The following is a 20,384-nucleotide window of genomic DNA, read 5'->3' as shown; positions in this document are numbered from 1 at the left end:
AATTCAAAATGAGTGAAGATTTGTAAAACAACAATAAAGTTTATCAGTTTGAACATTCGATATCTTGTCTTTGTAGTGTATTCAATTGAATATAGGGTGAAAAGGATTAGCAAATCATTGTATTCTGTTTTTATTTACGTTTTACACAACGTCCCAGCTTCATTGGAATTGGGGTTGTAGTTAGACTAGAGATTCCTTTATATAGAGTCCTCCTCTTAGCCTCATTTGATGTTTGGTACACACTTATGTGATCCACTGCCAAGTTTGAAGCTGCTAGGATGAGGATCAGCACCTCTAAGTCTGAGGCCATGGTTCTCTCTTGGAAAAGAGTAAATTGCTCTCTTCACATGAAGGAAGAACAATGCCCTTGAAGAGTTCAAGTATCACAAGTGATGGAAAAAAGTAAGCATGAGATTGACAAGTGGATTTTAGCAACAGCACCTCTATCCCCATCCCGATTTATGGTCATGAGCTGTGAGTTATGACCAAAAGAATGAGATTGTGAGTACAACAGGTAAAAATGAGGTTTCTTCACAGGGTAGTTGGGCTGACTCTCCATAACTGGATGAGAAGCTCTGTGATCCAGAAGAACATCAGAGTAAAGTTGCTACTCCCCCAGATACAGAAGACCCAGATGAGCTGGTAAGGGTATGACATAAAGCTGCTCCAAGTATGTCTCACTGGGTGGAGACCCTACAGTAGACCCAGGACACACTAGAAAGAGTTTAGCTCTCAGCTGGTTTGAAAACGCCTGGAGACAGGGTAGCTTGGGCTGACCTGTTTGTCTTGCTGTCTCTTCGACCCTCAGTAGGAAAAGCCATTTTAGAAAATGAGCTGAGATAAGATGATGAGATGACTAAAGTCAAGTCATTAAGACCTGCTGACAGAAATGTTCTGCTGTAGTAATTTCATGACCCAAGTAGAAAGAGTCTAACACACTTGGTCCAACAGCTTCAACATCCTGGGTTCAAATCCTGCACCTAGCTATTATATTTGTGGAGATTAAACTTTTTCACCTTATCTACTTGCCATTATGGTTAGGATTAGGATTTCATATTTACATAAAAATATATATACATAACTACAAATTAGATATTTATAGATATATAGTAATGGGGAGAGTGAACAGGCAGGGTGAGTCCAGAAATGGAAAAGCCAAAACCCAAAAAAATCTCAAAACAATATCAAAACAAAAAATCTGCAATTGTCAGTTTAATGCCTTCTAAACTGCTAAATAGCTAAATATAACCGTAATACATTATATGTTTGTATATATATATATATATATATTGTAGCGTGTGGCCAGGCCTTGCCCTGGGAAGCCAGTGTGGTCAGAGCGTTACCTCCCCTAGGATGGTAGATGCCAACCCCCCTGGGTTGCAGCAGTAGCTTGGATTCCCACAGGGCTTCATGGGAGTTGGAGTTTGGTGCAGCCCTGTTGAGATCTGCGGGCACTGCCAGGGGATGCTGCAGCAGGGGCTGCTGAGCCCTTATGGGCAGTTTATCCACTACACCCAGAAGTGCTGCCGGAAATAAGTAATCAAGAACCTGGAGCACTTCTTGGGTGCCTTATAAGAGGAGCCAGCAGCCTCTACTCGGTTGCCATAGTCGGGAGGAGGAAGACAAAGCTTGACCAGAGGAGTGGAGGAGAAGGAAAAGAGTGAAGGAAGAGAATATTGTGTTTGTGCTGTGCTTGTGCTGGGACTGTGTTGTGACTGTGGTAAACAGGGAAGGTGTTTACCATGAGGAAAAAAAAAGAAAATGTGTGTGTCTTGAACTTTTGTCCCACGCTTGTCTGTTTTGGGTTAAGGTGGCAGTGCCAGCCTGTGTGAGCCACAATATAGTCACAAATGTTGAGAGGATCACCTAGGGTATGTGGTACCACTGTCGCTAACAGTCTTGTCTTCTTTGTCCCTCACTGCCTTGAGAAACTGCCACTTGTGGGTAATGGTGCCGAAGAAGCCATACCCCTTCTAGTCTGTCCAGTATCAAATCACATTTCCAGAAGGTGCAGTCTCATTTGGACCTGACCACCCTGGATGGGGAGTCCTTGAGAATGGAATCAGAACAATTTAGAAGGTGTTAAATAGACCATTGTAGTGCCACCAAGTACACGTTTTGTTTTGATCTTTTTTTGTTGTTCAAATTAAATGGAGTTTTCCTTGGTTGGCACCACAACTATTTTTGGACTCGCCCAGACCAATCACTTGGTCCATTACTATATAAATAAAAATGTAATTTTTAGTTATGTTGTTTTTCCTTCAGTATTTCTCTTTTTTGCAGTTTATCCAAGCATTGTTTGTTACACAGAGGTGTCATATCAAATGACATTATCCTGTAAAATAATTTATGACATTTCCTGTCATTCTAAAGATTATGAAATCCATTAAAACAAATAACATAACTTATCTGAATCTAATTCAGCTGGCAGCAGCAGACACATGGAGCCGGTCCATCAGAAGGTCTGTTCGCTCATACACCCACATTCAACACACACAGTCAGTATGCAATCACAGATTAACCTAACAGGTTAAGCCCACAGAGACTCGGGGAGATCATACAAACTTCAGTGCACACAGTAACTGAGTGTGGCATTCAAAGCCTGGGCAATGGTGCTGTGACTGCAGGGCCGTCAAATCGGCATCATAAGCTCTCGGGCAAAGTTGTGCACTGGGGCTCCTGTTTTGATTGGAAAGCAGAAACATACACAGGCCTCACAAACATCATGAGCCCCTACAGTCCCATTGTGCCCATACATTAAGATGGCCGTGGAGCCTGTGAGACTGTAGTGCTAACCACTGCTCCACCATCACAGAAAAAAAAAATGAAAATAGAAAGCAACCACTGTTTAATAATATTCCAAAACTTTACTGCGTATTGCAAATCTGAAATTGATGAACCAGAGGCATAAATATGATTTGAAAAAGTTTTTAATAATTTATTGCCTAAAGTATGATATGGGGATATAAAGATCAAATATGCTCACCCTTTGTTTTTTTTACGTATAGTTGCGAGAGCTACGTAAATTAAATATCTTCAGTTACCATTGCTGTGTATAGTCTGCCCATACATTTATATTGGACAGATTCAGACCTAATTTTACTTTTTGTGGCATGCTCAATAATAATAGTGTTTTTTCCAAGGCCATCTATTCATAGCAGAATAACCCCAGTAAAATAGTAAGCCTGACATCAGTATTTCTGCTCTTCTCCTTAATTCCAGGGTGCCACTCTTTCACTCACAAACATTAGGAGGAGATCTATCAGAGGGGAGTAGTTGTGATTTCATATTGACTGCCTTTGTATTTGACCTTGGGAAGGAAAAATGTTGTTTCTATAAGTCAACAAAACAGTGAATTCCTGCATGAGTCCTAATTTCATAAAGAAAAAGATCAGAAGCTTGCTTTGAGTCTAATCCCTCTTGCTTCTGTATTCATATTTATTTGGCAATACTTCCAAGCTATGGAGCAGATCTGATGCCAGCAGGGATTACAATGACAGGGAGCCTTACAGTTTAAATGAAGGTGTGATGGTCCTGTGTGTAATGACTCCTAAAACTGTGTATCCAAAGGTCTTTTATAAAGATAAATGTATGTGGAGAGAATAGAAAGTAATATGTGCAACACATTATTAACTCAAAATGAAGTAGTGACACTCTGAGATGACAGAGTAACCGTTGTAAAGGACGGCCAGCAGTCCAACCCAGCCGGGACACCCAAGGAACGCAAGGATGAGGGAAGGCGGCTTTTTATGTGCACTGCCTTCCCCCAGAACTCTAGATGGCAGTTTGGTGGCAACTGGTTGACAGTCAATTCGGCGAAAAGACAACTCGGTGAAAGACAACTCGTCGAAAAGAAAACTCGGTGAAAGACAACTTGGCGACATCCTTTCCCAGTTTGGTAATAGTTAGGTTCAAAGAGATTTTTTAATTATATTTAAATGACAACGCGATTTAAAATGTTGCAAATAAATTTATATAGTTGATGAACGAACTTTATTCTGCAGATGAAACAAACTCTATCTTACATTATCTTCTGCAACCAAAATCGCTGATCCTTTATATAAATTGTATTGATTGTAATCGTATGATAACGTTATTTAGAATACAAAAGGCGACCTGCGAGTACGGCTTATGGAATATCTTTACTCTCAACGTATTGGGACTCTCATAAAGCAGGTGATTCTGTGGATTTTCCAGTGCCCTACGTTGTCATTTAAATATCATTTAAAAATCTCTTTGAACCTAACTATTACCTAACTGGTGAGGGATGTTGCCGAGTTGTCTTTTTGCTGAGTTGTCTGTCGCCCAGTTGCCTCTGAACGCTAATTGACAGCCCCCCTTAGGTTGTAGCGGTGCCTCGGCCTCCCACAGGACTCCATAGAAGTTGGAGTTTGGCACAGCTCTGTTGGGTTTCATGGGTGCTGCCAGGGGGCGTTGCAGGAACGGCTGAGCCCTTAGGTTGGAACACTTCCACCACACCCGAAAGTGCTGCCTGAAGAAGATCACCGGACATTTTAAAGGAGCCAGCTGCCACTACTCTGGGAGCCAGAGTCAGGTGGAAGTGGATGAAACTTACCAGAGCAGGAGTGGAGGCAGATGAGTGAGACAAGAGAAGGAAAGTGTTGTGAGCTGATAGACTATGCTGGGAGCTTCATACTGTGGTGTTGTGGAGAGTGAGGGAGTAGAGGTAACCAACAAATAATAAAATGTCTGCGTTGCTGAATGTGTGTCCTGGTGTCTGCTGTGTTGAGTGTTTGGAGAGCTGTGTAACCCCTGGAGGTCACACCATTTATACAGAGTGCTGCAAAAATGACATTCACAAACAGAGGATGAATAAAGACACATTCTGAATTACAGGCACACTGCTGGGCATTATGGTGGTGTACACGCTGGCCCAGCTGGCTAACAGTTCTTCAAATTCCTTCGTCTGCGTGGTGGTCACATGTTTTTGCAGTCCTCATCCTTGCTGCATGTTGAGTTAACAGAACACTTTAAACGGGCCTGGGATGGACAGTGCCGGTCCTCTGTGATATGAAAAGCAGATCTGGAAAATGGATTAGTGAAAGAAAGAATGTTCTAGTTCAGGGATTCCCAAACCCATTCCTGGGGACCCCCGGTGGCTGCAGGTTTATGTTCTACCCAACTTCTGTTTTTAACTGGACTCCTGGGCAAATTAAGTGAACTGTTATTTCACAGATTCTGTGTTTTGGAAACAATATAGAAATCAGAAAACTAAGTTTGGTAAAAAAAAAAATATATAAATATATATACAGGTTATGGACATCCAACCTACGACTTACGAACAAGGCCGCAGCTGCAACGCATGCGCCTTAGTAACTGCCGCTCCGTTATCTTCAGCCTGGGGATGCTGCAAGTAGTGGCTGGACAGAGACTGGATGGGGGTGATTTCGCTGCTTGCGCAGTGTAATGTCCTTTGGGCGGCTCCCGGCGGCTAGCGGTTTCACTGCCCGTCTACCCCACACGGCTGTCCCGTTTGTTCTCGGTGGGTGGCTGGTAATGCTGCAAGCGGTGACCCGGTTGTGGCTGAACGGAGGCCATTGAGGGTGAACGGTGCGGCGGGGGACAGCATTGTAGTGTGCCTCGGATGGCTGCCTGTTGAATGGGGCGATTCACTACCTGCCTTTGGCTGCATCGTGTTTGTTCTCAGAAGGCAGACGCTGCAGGCAGCATACTGTAGTGGAGGTGACTGTGAGGTGGGCTGGTGATGAACCGCCCCTTGAAGCCCCCATTCATTCTCAATAGCAAGCCTGCTTGTATTGTTATGTAGATAGCAGGAAGTTCTCTTGTCAGTACATCAGATGTGTTGACGACGGGTGCCTTCCTGCTGTTATACGTGTACAGTGCTGTGCAGAAGAGCTCATCTTAATCTTTTGTCTTCACCCTTCAAGAATGTCACTGAAACACAAATCTGATGCAAGTGCTGGTGATACAGTAAAGAAGAGAAAAACCATCACCATTGAAAATAAAGTAGAAATAATAAAAAAGTTAGAGAGAGGTGAAACTCCATCATTCATTGGCAGAGCACTTGGTTACAGTCGGTCAACAATAGCATTTATTAAAATAATGTACCTGTTCCGACTTACATACAAATTCAACTTAAGTACAAACCTACAGTCCCTATCTCGGACGTAACCCGGGCACTGCCTATATATTAAAATGTTATATAGGAAGATGTATTCTTCTTTCTTTTTAACATTTTCATCTTGATTTTCATTCTATTTTTCCAGGTATTCTATTTGTTTAATCAATTCATTATTTTCTAATTAGTGAGTCTGACGCTAAAGTAGTTTCAGCCTTTCGCGATTCAGTGTTGTTTGCCTGGGTGTCTGCTCTGCTCGTTTTTAATTGTCATTATTAAGACACAATGAAGGGAGCAAACTGCTCAGAGAAAGGGCAAAATATAATGAAATCAACAAAGAGGGTTAAGCATTTAAATCTATAGTAAAAATAGAAATATTTCTAAATGGCTTATAAATGTAAAAATTATCCTGCGGTGCTTTTCTGAATGTAGAATAAGAGAAGAGCAAAAACAGCTAATTAAATTTACTCTGTGTTTTCAGTTATTGTCATTGATTAGGAGTCTGGTTGAAGCAAAAACCAGCAGCCATAGTGGGTCCCTAGGACCGAGTTTGGGAATCCCTGTTCTAGATAATAAAAAGGACGGCTGATTAGGTTGTATTCCTCTACTCTGTTTTATTGGGTTTTTATTTTTAAATTGTTACTATTACTCTCATATATTTAATCACTTTTAAAGTTTAACCTAGATTCTAAATCAACAAATTCATTTTGCATCCCTGATTCGATCGGTAAGTTAGTGCCAGAAAAAGCCATGGTGGAAAATGAAACAAGGGTCGTAAATCTCTGCACCTCGATGAGCGTTAACTAGGGCGACAACCAGAGCTAAGGCTCAGGTCAGATGAAGCGTCATTTTTGCATCCAGCCATCACCCTTTGGTTTGTGTTTGGTCTTTTGGTTTTCTTGACTCCAGCAGTATTTTTTTTGCTGCTTCTCCAAATTCCTGGTCATCCTTTTGGCCACAAAACAACTAACAGAACACCCTTCCTTGGCAGGAGTCCACAAGAACAGTTCACTAGAAAGCAGAGTAGCTCATTTCAGAAGAAGCATCATTTTTGCACCCTCTGATGCATCTTCTTTCACCTTTTTGAGTTTTTATTGCCAGTTTTTTTATTGTAATATTTACACTGACGATGTCAACACCACACCATTTTGTTTTCGGAATGCTGCTGTTTGACACTTGTTCACTCCTGACGTCAGCCATTTTGTTAATTGTCTATGTGCATGTTGTCCGTCACATAATGTGAGGATCATGTGATGCCTTGACTCATCATTCTAGCTTTCAGCAGCTCATTATTCAAGCCCTGGAAAAATTCTAAAAACAATAAACGTTAGCGATAGAGGAAAAGATTCTAGTTTGTGTTCTGATCTTCTGCTTGTTTATTTGTCTTCACCTTTTGTTTTGTATTTTGAGTTTAGTCGATCAGATTAGATTTGTTTCTTTTGGTTTTTGTGACTTCAGCAGTTTAACTAAAAAGATTTTAGTTCTGTGTGCCTCCTTCATTTCTTGGTTCATCCTTTTGGCCACAAAACATCTAACAAAACACCCTTTCTTGGCAGGGGTTCACAACATCCATTAGCAGTACACACTAGAAAGCAGAGCGGCTCAAATAAGGAAGGAAACTTGACTCTTAATCAGCAAAAGCATGGTCAAAACCAGGCAATTCAAATAGTTTTCCATGCATCCTCATAAATGCTACCCTAACCCTATCCCTATGGTTATTACAGACTCCAGAAAACATTAACCATCACTTATGAACAACAGTGGGCAAACAAGAAGGAAATACAAATCGGAAACATAACACAGCATGAAAAGAGGTTTAATAAGAGCAGGCCATTTAGCCCCACAATCTTATCCACTTAATTTCTGCAAAAATAAAAGTTTTAAAGTCCTCCTGTCTACCACACTACTTGGTACTTGCTGATTAGTTATGGGCTGAGCAAAGAGCTTTCTAGAAAAACAACTTTGATGTACAGGAACAAGAGAAACCAGATGAAACCTGAATGTGTTGCGGACAGAGAAGATTAGTTAGCACCATCAAGTAGAGCTTCGGCTTAACAATATCTGATCAGAGATGGACATCAATTGATAATGCAGGTTGCAGAACAACAGGAAGTTAACATGCTTCATTTGTCTCTCAAGTGATGCCTGTGTGCAAGGAAAACTGGACGGATTTCAAACGGATTTTAGAAATAAAACCATATTTGAAGAAACGCCTAATGGTGTGGCTGAAATGGGTTACACTTGATTATCCAGCCGTCCATTATCCAACCCGCTATATCCTAACTACAGGGTCACGGGGGTCTGCTGGAGCCAATCCCAGCCAACACAGGGCACAAGGCAGGAAACAAACCCCGGGCAGGGTGCCAGCCCACCACAGGGCAACACTTGATTATATAAAAGAAAAACGCACTCTCCTGCCTTACCATGATCACTTCTGCTAACGTTGCCTTTTACATCTCTCTAGTCCTGTAAACATTATGTCTTTAGTCTAAGCCGACATTTATCTTTACGTGTCACTTATTCCATAAACTGAGCAGATATACAGGGCGGCATGGTGGTGGACTGGTAGCGCTGCTGCCTCACAGTAAGGAGACCTGGGTTCACTTCCCGGGTCCTCCCTGTGTGGAGTTTGCATGTTCTCCCCATGTCAGCGTGGGTTTCCTCCCACAGTCCAGAGACATGCAGGTTAGGTGCAATGGCGATTCTAAATTGTGTGCTCCCTGAGGTGGGCTGGCTCTCTGCCCGGGGTTTGTTTTCTGCCTTGCACCCTGTATTGGCTGGGATTGGTTCCAGCAGACCCCCGTGACCCTGTAGTTAGGATAAAGCGGGCTGGATAATAGATGGATGGATCAGATATACATTGTGTTTGCATATGAATATAAATTGAAACAATCAAGCAAACGTTTGGACCAAAATCTAATTCAATTGTATCCCCGTAGTGTACAGTTTACCAAAATCTGATCTTGATGAAGGTTATGGCCCTAACTATCACGTAAATATGTCATTCAAAGCCTTTACTTTTACTTTTACTTTTACCATGAACTAGAATTTGTCAGTTTTCTTTCGTAGTGGGAAGTCCAGCAAAAATGACACCTTTTATCGGCTAACTAAAAACATTACAATATGCAAGCTTTGTGTGAAGAAGGGGCCTGAGTTGCCTCGAAAGCTTGCATATTGTAATGTTTTTAATTAGCCTATGAAATGTGTCATTTTGCTAGGCTTCTCACTACATTCATAATGGCTAACACGGTACAACACCCTAGCACTACAGTTTTCTTTCAAGTGCAAACATAATAATAGTTTTGGGAAGTAGGGTGTTTATGGAGCCAGCTTATTGAGGAAGTGGTTTGCAATGAAGATGCCAACTTGAGTGAAGCAGTAGACAGACAAACAGCAAACAAGGCACTATGGCCACTCAGTTAGATGAGATACTGAGATATTATAACATAATACTGTATTGTCTTCAGTATGCGTAGGAATCAATTATTGCGATCCAGCGCCAAGGCTCGCACAGTAGCAGGTCAGTTGTGACCACAGCAGCTGTGTGTGGACTTGTATTTTCCTGCTGTAGGGTCAGATCTTGTAGAAGGTGTGTGCAGTGGGTCTCTGACATGTTGCCTTGCTGTAACAACAGCAGCATGGTGCCTCATTTGTTATGATTTCGTTTCCTCTTTCATTTTCGTGGAATCAGTTCTGCATATAAAATCAAAGTATGTTTTTTCGCTATTGCTGAATCCTTTCCCACCATAATGGTTTTAATTTGAGTTTGTTCTCAAGGAGCTTAAAATTATTTATATCTTTTTTTGGATGCCATCTTCGTTTATTGCAGGCCCCGCCATTTTGTGTTTCGATTGCTACCACATTTCTTTGGAATTAGTGTGACGCATGATGCCATCGTTGAAAACAGCATAAAAGGTCAACCTAGACATTCCAGGTCATTTCAGATTTGGATAATGATAGTTAATACATTTTGCTTCTTTTGACTTCTTGGTATGAAGACAATTTCTGTCAAGAACTTCAATTTAGGGTTTTGCTTTTGTTTTGGTGAAATGATTAGTGAGTACTGGTTTGATCAGATTTACATCACTCCAGAATGAGACACAACTCATTAATCTAGTGCGTGTTGGTGACATAGTTTGATTTGTCTTCTAAAAGTGTATATTAAATTAAAGAATGGGGAGCCCTTGTGGTTTTGTGCGTGTTGTAAAAGTGTGTATTAAATTAAAGAGCTTTCCCCTATGGAGTGTCATGCACGTTTAATAAATGGCCAGATGATTAAGAAAAAGGACATTTTTTTTTAATTCTGGGATGCAATGAATAAAATGGGGCTGTCGCGGAAAAAATGGAACGTCTGGTCACCTTAATTAGGACTCACATGAAAGAACTGACATGGCTTGTCATGTGACACACGTTTATTAATCTGATCCTTTTACCATCTTTCTGCTCCACAGAATAACTGATGTGGACATTGTGTTTGCTGTCATTTTCAGCAGGAGTACAAGTTACAGATCTGAAATAATCTTTGACAGGGCAGTGTGATATATTGGTCCTCTTGAGGGCATCCAGGTCTTGGATGGTCATCTGTTCAACTGGTCTGTTCAAACAGGGTCTGCAGTGAGGACACTGTGGGAAGGCTTAATCCATGTTGGCCTCTAACGTGGCCTCCTTCAGCAAATCAGTGGCCCTTTCTCTTGCATTGGAGTCATAATGGAATTAATCTCTAAAGATCATGGAATCTTCAGAAAACTGATTAAGTGTGGCCTTTGTTTTGTTGTGTCCAAAGTCCTGAATAAAGTTGTCAAGCTAGAAGTATAGTTTCATTGTACAGAATATTCTGTACCCTTTTCTAATGAAATATGTGTGTACATACAGTATGTACAGTGTATATATATATATATATATATATATAAACCTGGCTGGGATGCCCAAAGAAGAGAAGGATGGGGGAATGCAGCTACGGTGGGACACTGCCTCCCCCAAGATGTCAGATGGCGAGTTCCCTGCATCATAGCGGTGCCACGGATTCCCGCAGGGCATCATGGAATTTGTAGTTCGGCATTTCAGCCCTGCTGGGTACCATGGGTGCCGGCAGGAGATGCTGCAGGAAGATCTGGGGATTTGTATTTCCCATATAGCCCGGAAGCACTCCCAAGTCACAAGGTCAGAAGACCCAAAGTACTGAGCCCGAAGAAAACCTCAAGTCCTCCATCTGACCCAAAAGTGCTGGAAGAATGGATGCACGTCCAGGTCAAGGACCATATAAAGGACTACGGAAGACCCAGCAAGTGAGCCAGTGTTGGGAGGTAATAGCACAGAGCTTGCTGGGGGGAGTGGAGTAGAGATTTGTGTGCTTTATTGTATTGTTATTATTATTATTGTTACTTGCCTGTTTATGGTGGTGGAGGTACTTTTGGACATGGAAAACAAGAAGAAAATAATTAAATACCTTCTTGGTGATTGTACTCAGTGTATCCACTGTGTTCAGTGTATCCATCTGTTGGGTTGGGTTGAAAAGGGCTACAGCGACTCCTAGCGTCTTTTATATATATATATATATATATATATATATATATATATATAAGACAAAAACCACTGACTACTCATCACAAAATCTCCCAAACCATGAGGACTTGGGATTTGAAATTTGGAATGTAGCTTACCCTTGGGCCATAGGTGCTCGCTAAAAAATGGTTTTAAAAATTTCGTGGTCCAAGAGTGAAATTTCTTGCAGTTTTTTAGACCCGTTTGTACATCTGTCCGCTTTTCTCAAGATAACTACTTAGATTGGGTTTTTTCTATAATTTGCTTGAACATTCCGTTGATTTTGCAACTTTCTGATCGCGCTAAGTATCGTTGTTCGCTTACAGTACCGATTTATTAGCACAAATCCGAGAGAGGCTCATTTTTCTGCCAGGAAGGGTGCAGGACCCTCCTAACTCACCTGACTGCCTTTGGGCATTATCTTAACTCCGCTTAGTTACTGAACGAGAGAACTACTTAACGGATTTAGATCTTTTTTTTTTTTCTATAATTTGCTTGAACATTCCAGTTGATTTTGCAGCTTCTCTGACTGTGCTAAGAATCATAGTTCACTTGCAGGAGCGATATATTCATGCTAATCCGAGACAGAGGCTACAGGCCAAGGGGAGTGGAAAGAGGGACATCAGGAGTAGAGAGATGGGCCGGGCCCTCCTCACTGTCCTGTTTTACTAGTCCGGGGGCGAAGTCATGGGGGATGGCTAGTATATATATATATATATATATATATATATATATATATATATATATATATATATATATACACATACACACGCGTTTTTTTATTTTTCATGTGGAAACGTTTTTCCACCATTTCCCAACTGCCCAGCACAGTGCACAGTCCAAGCACAATAAAACACTAAGCACTTTGCCTATGCTTTCTCACTTTCTTTCTTTCTTTCTCTCACTCTCACCCCTCTCTCTCTTTCTTTCTGCCTTCACTCCTCATCTGGCAAGCATCACCCTCTTCCTCCCAACTCTGGCTCCTGGAGCAGTGGCAGTCTGCTCCTTTAATGCCACACCCGGGATCATTAGCATGATCCTGAATTACTTCCAGGTGAGGCCCCAATGAAGTAGGGCTCTGCAGCTCCTGCAGCACACCCTGGTGGCACCCAAGGAACCCAACAGTTCAACTCCCATGGAGCGCTGTGGGAGTCCAAGGCATCTCGGCAACCCCAGAGGGGACTGCCATCTAGTGCTCCAGGGGAGATAAATGCCCTGCATGTGTTCTCTCCCCACCGGACCTTCCATTACTCGGGTGTCCTGGCTGGGTTAAGGCCCTGCCCTAGCTATCCGCCACCATATATATAGTTAATAAGATTCCGATTTTTTTATATTACAATTGTATGTCTGGGGCTCAGATTTATTTTTTTAATGGTAGATATTTCTTTTTAATTTTCAAGTATTATTTTTTAGTTTGGTCATGCTGTACATCACTGACTGACGAAGATGTGTAAGTTAGAATCGTGAGACCTTGATCCCCTGAAGCCCAAAAACCTTCACAAAGCTGCATGACAGAGCCCATTTCGGCAGACACACCAGTGTAAATATAACTCCTTTGGCTCATCTATGGTATGCTGGAGCTTCTCAGATCATGTAAACATGGGATCAACCTTGTTTCAGCAGGACTTCAAAATAACTAAACATGGCTCCTGCCAGTGGCACGTGTTTAACATTTTAGCTTGAAATTCTCCTGGAAGCAAGACCCATCCCTACTAGGCTCTGTCCCAGCATCTGGACAGTACTTATAATTTAATGACAGACCTCCCTGTTCAGTACTCTGAACAGCATACTTTGTGTTTGTGCTGCTGACACCACGGCAGCACCAGTTAGATGGGGGGCTTGGCAGTGACAGACTCCGGCGGTAAGACGCTGAGATACCTTTTTAAGGCTCCATGCCCTACCCCCATCCCGACACAATAACCATTTAACAATTAAATTAACAAATGACTTGATTGATTTATCTAGACTACTGAGCTCTCAGCTCCAGAATTCTGCATTTACTATTTATGCTAGTAAGAACATCTACAATATATGAAAGCATCAGTTCTTATAGATCAGTCGGTGACAGCTTTTACAATGTAGTGTTGTTTTTAGAAGATGCAATCCTTTCTTAATTATCACTACATCCATAAAATCCCTTTTACATTATATTACAAAAGCATTGAATGCTCCAGCTTACATAATAAATTATTCTCCACTTTACCGTCCCTTCATGTAGAATGTATGGGACTTTGAAAAGTAAATCGGAGAGGTTATTTTAGTCCACAAGCTTTAAATCTGGTACTCTATCTGTGTACACGGATATGAATGTGACTGCAGGGTCCACAGAAACACAGATTTCAACACATTTTCAACTGACATCTGAAAGAAGAATCTGCAAGCACCTTTCTGACGTGAAAAACAGACAATGAAATGACAGAAGACAGCGCAAAGGCTCGTCATTTTATCAATCATCCCATTGTGCGTCTCTGTGTGCATTCCTAGTTTTTAGTACTACAAGAGCTGCCAGGATGTATGTGGCTTCATCAAAGTTTAACCCTCTTCATTCAGCTTGCGTTTGAACTGTTTTACATGTTTAGACAGCAGCTCGTGTTTGGATTCAACAAGTGATATCAGAAAAGCAGAGGGTTTTAACTTTACATAATATTCAGGACACTCGCTCCAGTCCTCACTGCATGCACTTACAGGGTTTATTAGATTTATAAAAGCATGGTTTTCTTTAAGTCATGTATTACTGTTACAAGGCAAACATTATTTTTTTTTACATTTATTGGAATAGTGCATTACTATTTCCAGATACACAATGCATCCTATTTCATCAATTTCTCTAAACACCTGCTTCCAGATTCACAATCCATATTATAAAAAAGATATTTCTTTATTTTTCACTGGTCCAGCATTCACTCTACACATTGTAATAGCAACACGTCAGTCAGTTACCACATACGAATAAGTATGATTCATTAGGAAGTAGAAATCAGGGGAAAAAGTCATTCCAGACGATGTAATTTCACATTATTACCAAGATAAACAGACCCACCATCAGTCGATCTGAGAGCAGAATGGGTCGTTACAAAGTGGTAAGGTAATGGAGCGCAAGGTTAAAGTGGACAGACCACCTAATGAACGGGAGGTTAAACCCGTGTTCACCAGTGTGACCATTTTGGAAGGGCTAGTCTTACTTAACTGTGACGCCAAACCAAACACTCAGAACGCCGCACCCCACGCCACTTTGCCAAGGCTGAAGTGGCTTTTTAAGGTGAAGTGCAGACTCTACAACAGGCTATGAGCAGGTGTTTTGCCATCATCTTTCAGCCAATGGTTTCTTTACTGTCCTCTTTTCGAAAAAATTGGGATAAAAATAAAGAATCGTAAGAAAAGCACCGGTGAACTAAAGCCCAACACAGTTTGTTTAAGGGTACCCCCACATAAAGCCCACCTAAAGATTCATTCGGATACAGACAACACTCTTCCCCAAGTGGCCCTTCCTTTCTCCCCACATGAGCTCAGGTGAGTCCTGAGGTGGCCAGCTCTCATCATGCCACATGCACATGCACACACATTGGCACAACACATTATAAGGACACTGAAAAGCCTTACCACCATCATCCTCATCGAAAGAGTTCATACAGGGAAAGTAGATAGCCAGTGCTTCAAAGGAGGCAGACAAGCTGATCCGACTCTGCGAGCGCTCCATGTATAAGCCCGGGGTGGGTGCCGGGTCCGGCGTCGGCTTTGCCAACCTGGCCGGGGCATTTTTCACGCGGAGCACGGCACGCGGCGTCTTGACAACTTTTTACTGTCCCCGTCCAAGAGAAAAGCAAACACCTAAAAAAAAATTTTTATTTTTTTTTTTTTTAAATGCAGAATAGCAATCCTCCTTCGAATCGGGGGTGACGGACAAAACAACTTCACCAAAATGTGGCCAGTGGCTCCAGGAAGAAAAATAGAAGGATGGACACCTTGTGGTTTAAGCTCTTTCCCTTCCACCCAAGAAAACTTGAAGCTAGTAGAATAAACCACAGAGGATTCAGAAATAAAAGACCAACTGCAACATTCCCCTTGGTCCACTACAAAGGCAGAAGCATCTCCTCTGATGTGGTACCCAAGTTCAACCAGCTGCTGCTGTTCTTGTGTTTACTGTACTGCCCAGCAGATGGAGGGTCTCAGTTTCTGAGCGGCATGCACCTTCCACTTCATTCACTGATGAGTCCTTGCCAGGGGCAGGAGAGGAGGCGGCTCGGATGAAATCATTAGTGGGATTTTTTCTGTGCACCAATCAGAGAGCAGTGCTGCTGGAGAGGATGGATGTGTGTTAGTGAGAGCATCCAGCAGAGAGCAACATGGCTCAGATCAGCGCTTGCTGAATCTCATCTCGCTGACTCCCCCCCCCCTTCCCTTCCCTCCCTCCCTCCCTCTTCTCTGTCTCTCTCTCTCTCGCTCTGTCACACAATGCTTGTGCCATACTGCTGTGTTTCATATGACAAAGTGCAACACACAGCATTGCAAAAGGCAACAAAATGAGAAGGAGGGGGGAAGAAGGAAGCCAGCTTATTGAGCTCTCAAGAAAGGTTTTGGAGCCTATGTGGGAGTTCAGAAACTTCTGATTCATCTTGATAGCACATCAGACAACCTGCCAGATGACTGTTCTGGGGCTGGTCAGATAGATTTTGTTTTTGGCTGGCTAATCGCAAGCCTGCCTGCTTCTTCTTGGGTCTCACAGAAACTGATTTGGTATAGGTGGTATCAGATAATCTTCTCAGTAGCTAAACCATTTTGCGCATTAGAATGGTATCACTAGTTTGAGCGTAACGTTGGGCTCACTGTTTCATTTTTCATACTCCGTCATTCCTCACACTATGGCATTATACAGAGCCAAGGACATTAACTTTGATTTAAAATCGCTGGGTTGGGCTGACCAAGGGATCTGTTTCCATTTAATCCATGATCCTGTTGCATAATTATTAAGTGGTGGACAGTTTAAGTATTTAATGGCCATGGTTATTTGATAATTAGGTATTTTAAAAAAGTAATCTTAATGTGCCATGCACAGGCTCATGTTCTCTGGGGTTGCAGATGGTCCTCTCTGGATAGTCCAACAACAAAATTGTCCTTCAAATATTAACACAGATACAGCAGCATCAGTTTATTAAAAAAACAAATTAACTTCTTTAAATTGACATTTAATGCATGGGAGCCTGGAGGTCATTTAAGGCATGGGAGCCTGGAGGTCTTTGCAGCTGTGCTGTCGAGATGCCTGCACCTAACGGGGTTGCTTATGGGAGGCTGTTTTTTTGGGGGGGGATTTAGGTTGCATAGGAAGTAGCCTGCAATTCTAGTTGGATCAGGGAGGGCCTGGGCAAACAAAACTAAATTAAGCTAACTGATCATCGAACTGGAGATGTGTAACATGCTGTTTAGAAAAGCAAATATGAATTACACTGGACTCTCTACACCTGACAATAAGGATGAACAGGTCTGGCTAGAAAGGTGGCATGAACCCTTAGATTCCGAAACACTTGAACTGCTTACCAAAAATTCACCTTTTCTTCAATTTTCTAACCTGTTTGTTCAGTTTAGTATTATGGGGAGTGCTCGAGAGACTGTGCGAAGAGTCTGAGTGTCTGGGCTTGCGAGTGCCCTGGATAAAAACCAAAATCCAGGCCTTTAATGACCTCTTGGGCACGGCCATCAGCAGTGTGTCTGTCTGTGGAGAGAGTGTTGACCTTATTGAGAGGTTTACTTACCTTGGCAGTGAAATTCATGTCTCTAGTGACTTTTCCTATGAAGTCAGTAGACGGCTTGGGAGATCATGGGGGGTCATGAGGTCACTTGAAAGTGGTGTGTGGCGCTCCTGATATCTTTGCAAAAGGACGAAGGACCAAGTCTTGGGGCTTCCTGTCTTGCTATATGGTTGCGAGACATGGACACTATCCAGTGATCTGAGATGAAGACTGGACTCCTTTGATACTGTGTCTCTCCAGAAAATCCTTGGGTACCATTGGTTTGACTTTGTGTCAAATGAGCGGTTGCTCATGGAGTCCCGAAGGAGGCATATTACCTGCATTATGAGGGAGCGACAGTTACGGCACTATGGCCATGTGGTGCGTTTCCCTGAGCTCGTAAGATCCTCATTATTGGGGACCCGAGTGGTTGGACCAGGCCAAGAAGTTGCCCACGTAACACCTGGCTGCAGCAGATAGTGGGTTATTTCCGGAGGGTAGGACTGGACCGCATGTCTGCCTGGGGGGTTGTCAACTGGGATCCCGAGCTGGTTTGTCGTGTAGTGGGTGTGGCAAAGCACCATAGCAGTGCATGCTCCCCAACTTGACTTACCTTGACTTGGAGCTACTACCTATAACTGTAACCTAGTAATAAAGACCCAAACCAACCCTGGATGTTGTGGCGGCCCATTGCAGGGCTAGCTCACTTAGCAGGTTAATTCATGTAAGTCAACAATTCATCTAATCTGCATGTCTTTGGGAAGTAACTGGAGGAAAGTCCACCAGGAGATGGTGCAAGAATGTTATAAGACAATGTGGAGACAGATTAACGTTTGAATTTTTTATTAAGTAATCCAGCATGAATGAGTCCAGCCTTGGCCAGGAGAAAATGTCCTGACTTTGCCACTTACCATTCAACTGAAATTCTCAGCACAACAATTTTAGAGTCACATTCACAAGCAGCATTATTGCAAATCCCGTGCCATCATGTCAACATAATGCTTTTGGATTGCATTTGTGTGTAGTGCAATCTTGTTTTTTTACCTCAGGATAATCCTATTTCTCTTTTGAAATTATTGACTTTAAATAAAGCAATCCATGATTCTCTTCTGTTTTTTTTCCAGTTTTCTGTGTTACCGATCTGCTCCACCACCACCTGATCAAAGCACCATGCAGTCCCTACATTGATAGATTGAAGGCCAGAGGTCCACGTGACCATCATCATCTAATTCTTCCATGTGAAAACCATGAGAACTGATTGAGATCATTTATGTTAGGTACAATGCCTAGAGGGGGCTGGGTGGTCTTGTGGCCTCAGAACCCTGCAGATTTTATTTTCTGTCCTCCCTGGCCATATGACCTTATTTTTATTCTATGTTAATTAGTGTTCTCTTATTTTATTTCTTACTTTGTCTTTTTTCTCTTTCTTCATCATGTAAAGCACTTTGAGCTACATCATCCATCCATCCATTTTCTAACCCGCTGAATCCGAATACAGGGTCACGGGGGTCTGCTGGAGCCAATCCCAGCCAACACAGGGCACAAGGCAGAAACCAATCCTGGGCAGGGTGCCAACCCACCGCAGGACACACACAAACACACCCACACACCAAGCACACACTAGGGCCAATTTAGAACCGCCAATCCACCTAACCTGCATGTCTTTGGACTGTGGGAGGAAACCAGAGTGCCCGGAGGAAACCCACGCAGACACAGGGAGAACATGCAAACTCCGTGGGAGGACCCGGGAAGCGAACCCGGGACTCCTAACTGCGAGGCAGCAGCGCTACCACTGCACCACTGTGCCGCCCGAGCTACATCATTTGTATGAAAATGTGCTATAGACATAAAGGTTGTTGTCGTTGTCTTTTTATTCATTAATAAATCTTACCGGTCATCACAATCTGAGACCCCAATGGAGCCACTGCAGGAAGGCCCAATTCGTGGATGAATACTTCTGAAGGTGCAGCCAGATAGCGCTCTACTAACACACTCCTGGATTACGCAATAAAACATTGATTTATACCACACAAGGAGCCCAACATCAGAGTGGTAGAGAGAACAGAAATGTTGAGGTTTATAGTAACTTAATCGAAGTCCGGGAATAGACCCTATTAAGATGTTGTGGCTGGGCATTCAATAAATAGTTCACCAACTGACCTAAAGCAGTCTTCTAAGGAGGAGTGGGCCACAGCATTGTGAGAGACTGATCGATAACTACAGGAGATGTCAGTTTGCAGTAATTGCTCTTCAAAGCGGTTTAATCAGTTATTAAGTCCAAGGGGACAATTGCTTTTTTGCACTACTTGTTGGACGTTGCATCACGTTCCTTAATTAATGACTGAAAAATGGAATTTTTTTAAATAATTTTCTTCAGTTTGTTGTGGCTGATATTAGCTTGCCCAAGATCTGATAACACTTAATGTGAAAAATATGCAATTCAGCAAAATACTTTTTAATGCTATTGTAGCTGAGGAAATGAAACACAGTCATACAGCCAAAAACACTGGATGAGAAAAGGGTACTATTGTCATTCATTTGTAACAAATTGTATGATATTATATTATGATGTAGAAATATTCTTTAACAGAAAACATACAAATAACACTTAGCAGAGGAGGACAACCAAAATGTTTAATCAGTGGTTACTGTGATTAGAAAATGTTGCATGGCATATGATTCTTTGTCTTTTCAGATACAGAGTTTTCTTAATTTCTGTTTAATTACTTCATCAAAGTCCAATGTACCACAGTTTTGTATTACATTTGTTTTTCTAACAATGAGTCATTTTTCAAAAATAACAACAATGGAATATAATTACATGTTTTAGTAGAGTACATCACATGCATGTTTTAACAACATCTTGCAACATCATGTAGTGATACTGTAAATAAAGGACAAATCTGGTAGCGGTGGTTGAAATTATTCTGAGAGATATTCCAGTTTAGCTCTATAAAGTGTATCATTACACTTCACCCCGCACATGAGCAATTACAGTAAAACCCAAACCAGATTCGGGG

General features: G+C 42.1%; 1 protein-coding gene across 3 annotated transcripts in view; it reads right to left on the bottom strand.

Moving 5' to 3' along the window:
* rims4 (regulating synaptic membrane exocytosis 4) overlaps positions 1–15,821 on the bottom strand; it is a 178,553-nt gene extending 162,732 nt beyond the window's left edge. For all 3 annotated transcript variants that reach the window (XM_039735413.1, XM_039735411.1, XM_039735412.1), the window contains exon 1: positions 15,242–15,821. In XM_039735413.1, the coding sequence (XP_039591347.1) occupies positions 15,242–15,338 (97 nt within the window). In that variant the 5' untranslated portion in view covers positions 15,339–15,821. The remainder of the gene's footprint in view (positions 1–15,241) is intronic.
* Positions 15,822–20,384: the final 4,563 nt, after the last annotated feature.

The sequence above is a fragment of the Polypterus senegalus genome, chromosome 14 (assembly GCF_016835505.1).
Source record: "Polypterus senegalus isolate Bchr_013 chromosome 14, ASM1683550v1, whole genome shotgun sequence".
NCBI lineage: Eukaryota > Metazoa > Chordata > Cladistia > Polypteriformes > Polypteridae > Polypterus > Polypterus senegalus.
Note: the sequence above shows the minus strand (reverse complement) of the source record. Positions and strands in the feature narration are given on the sequence as shown.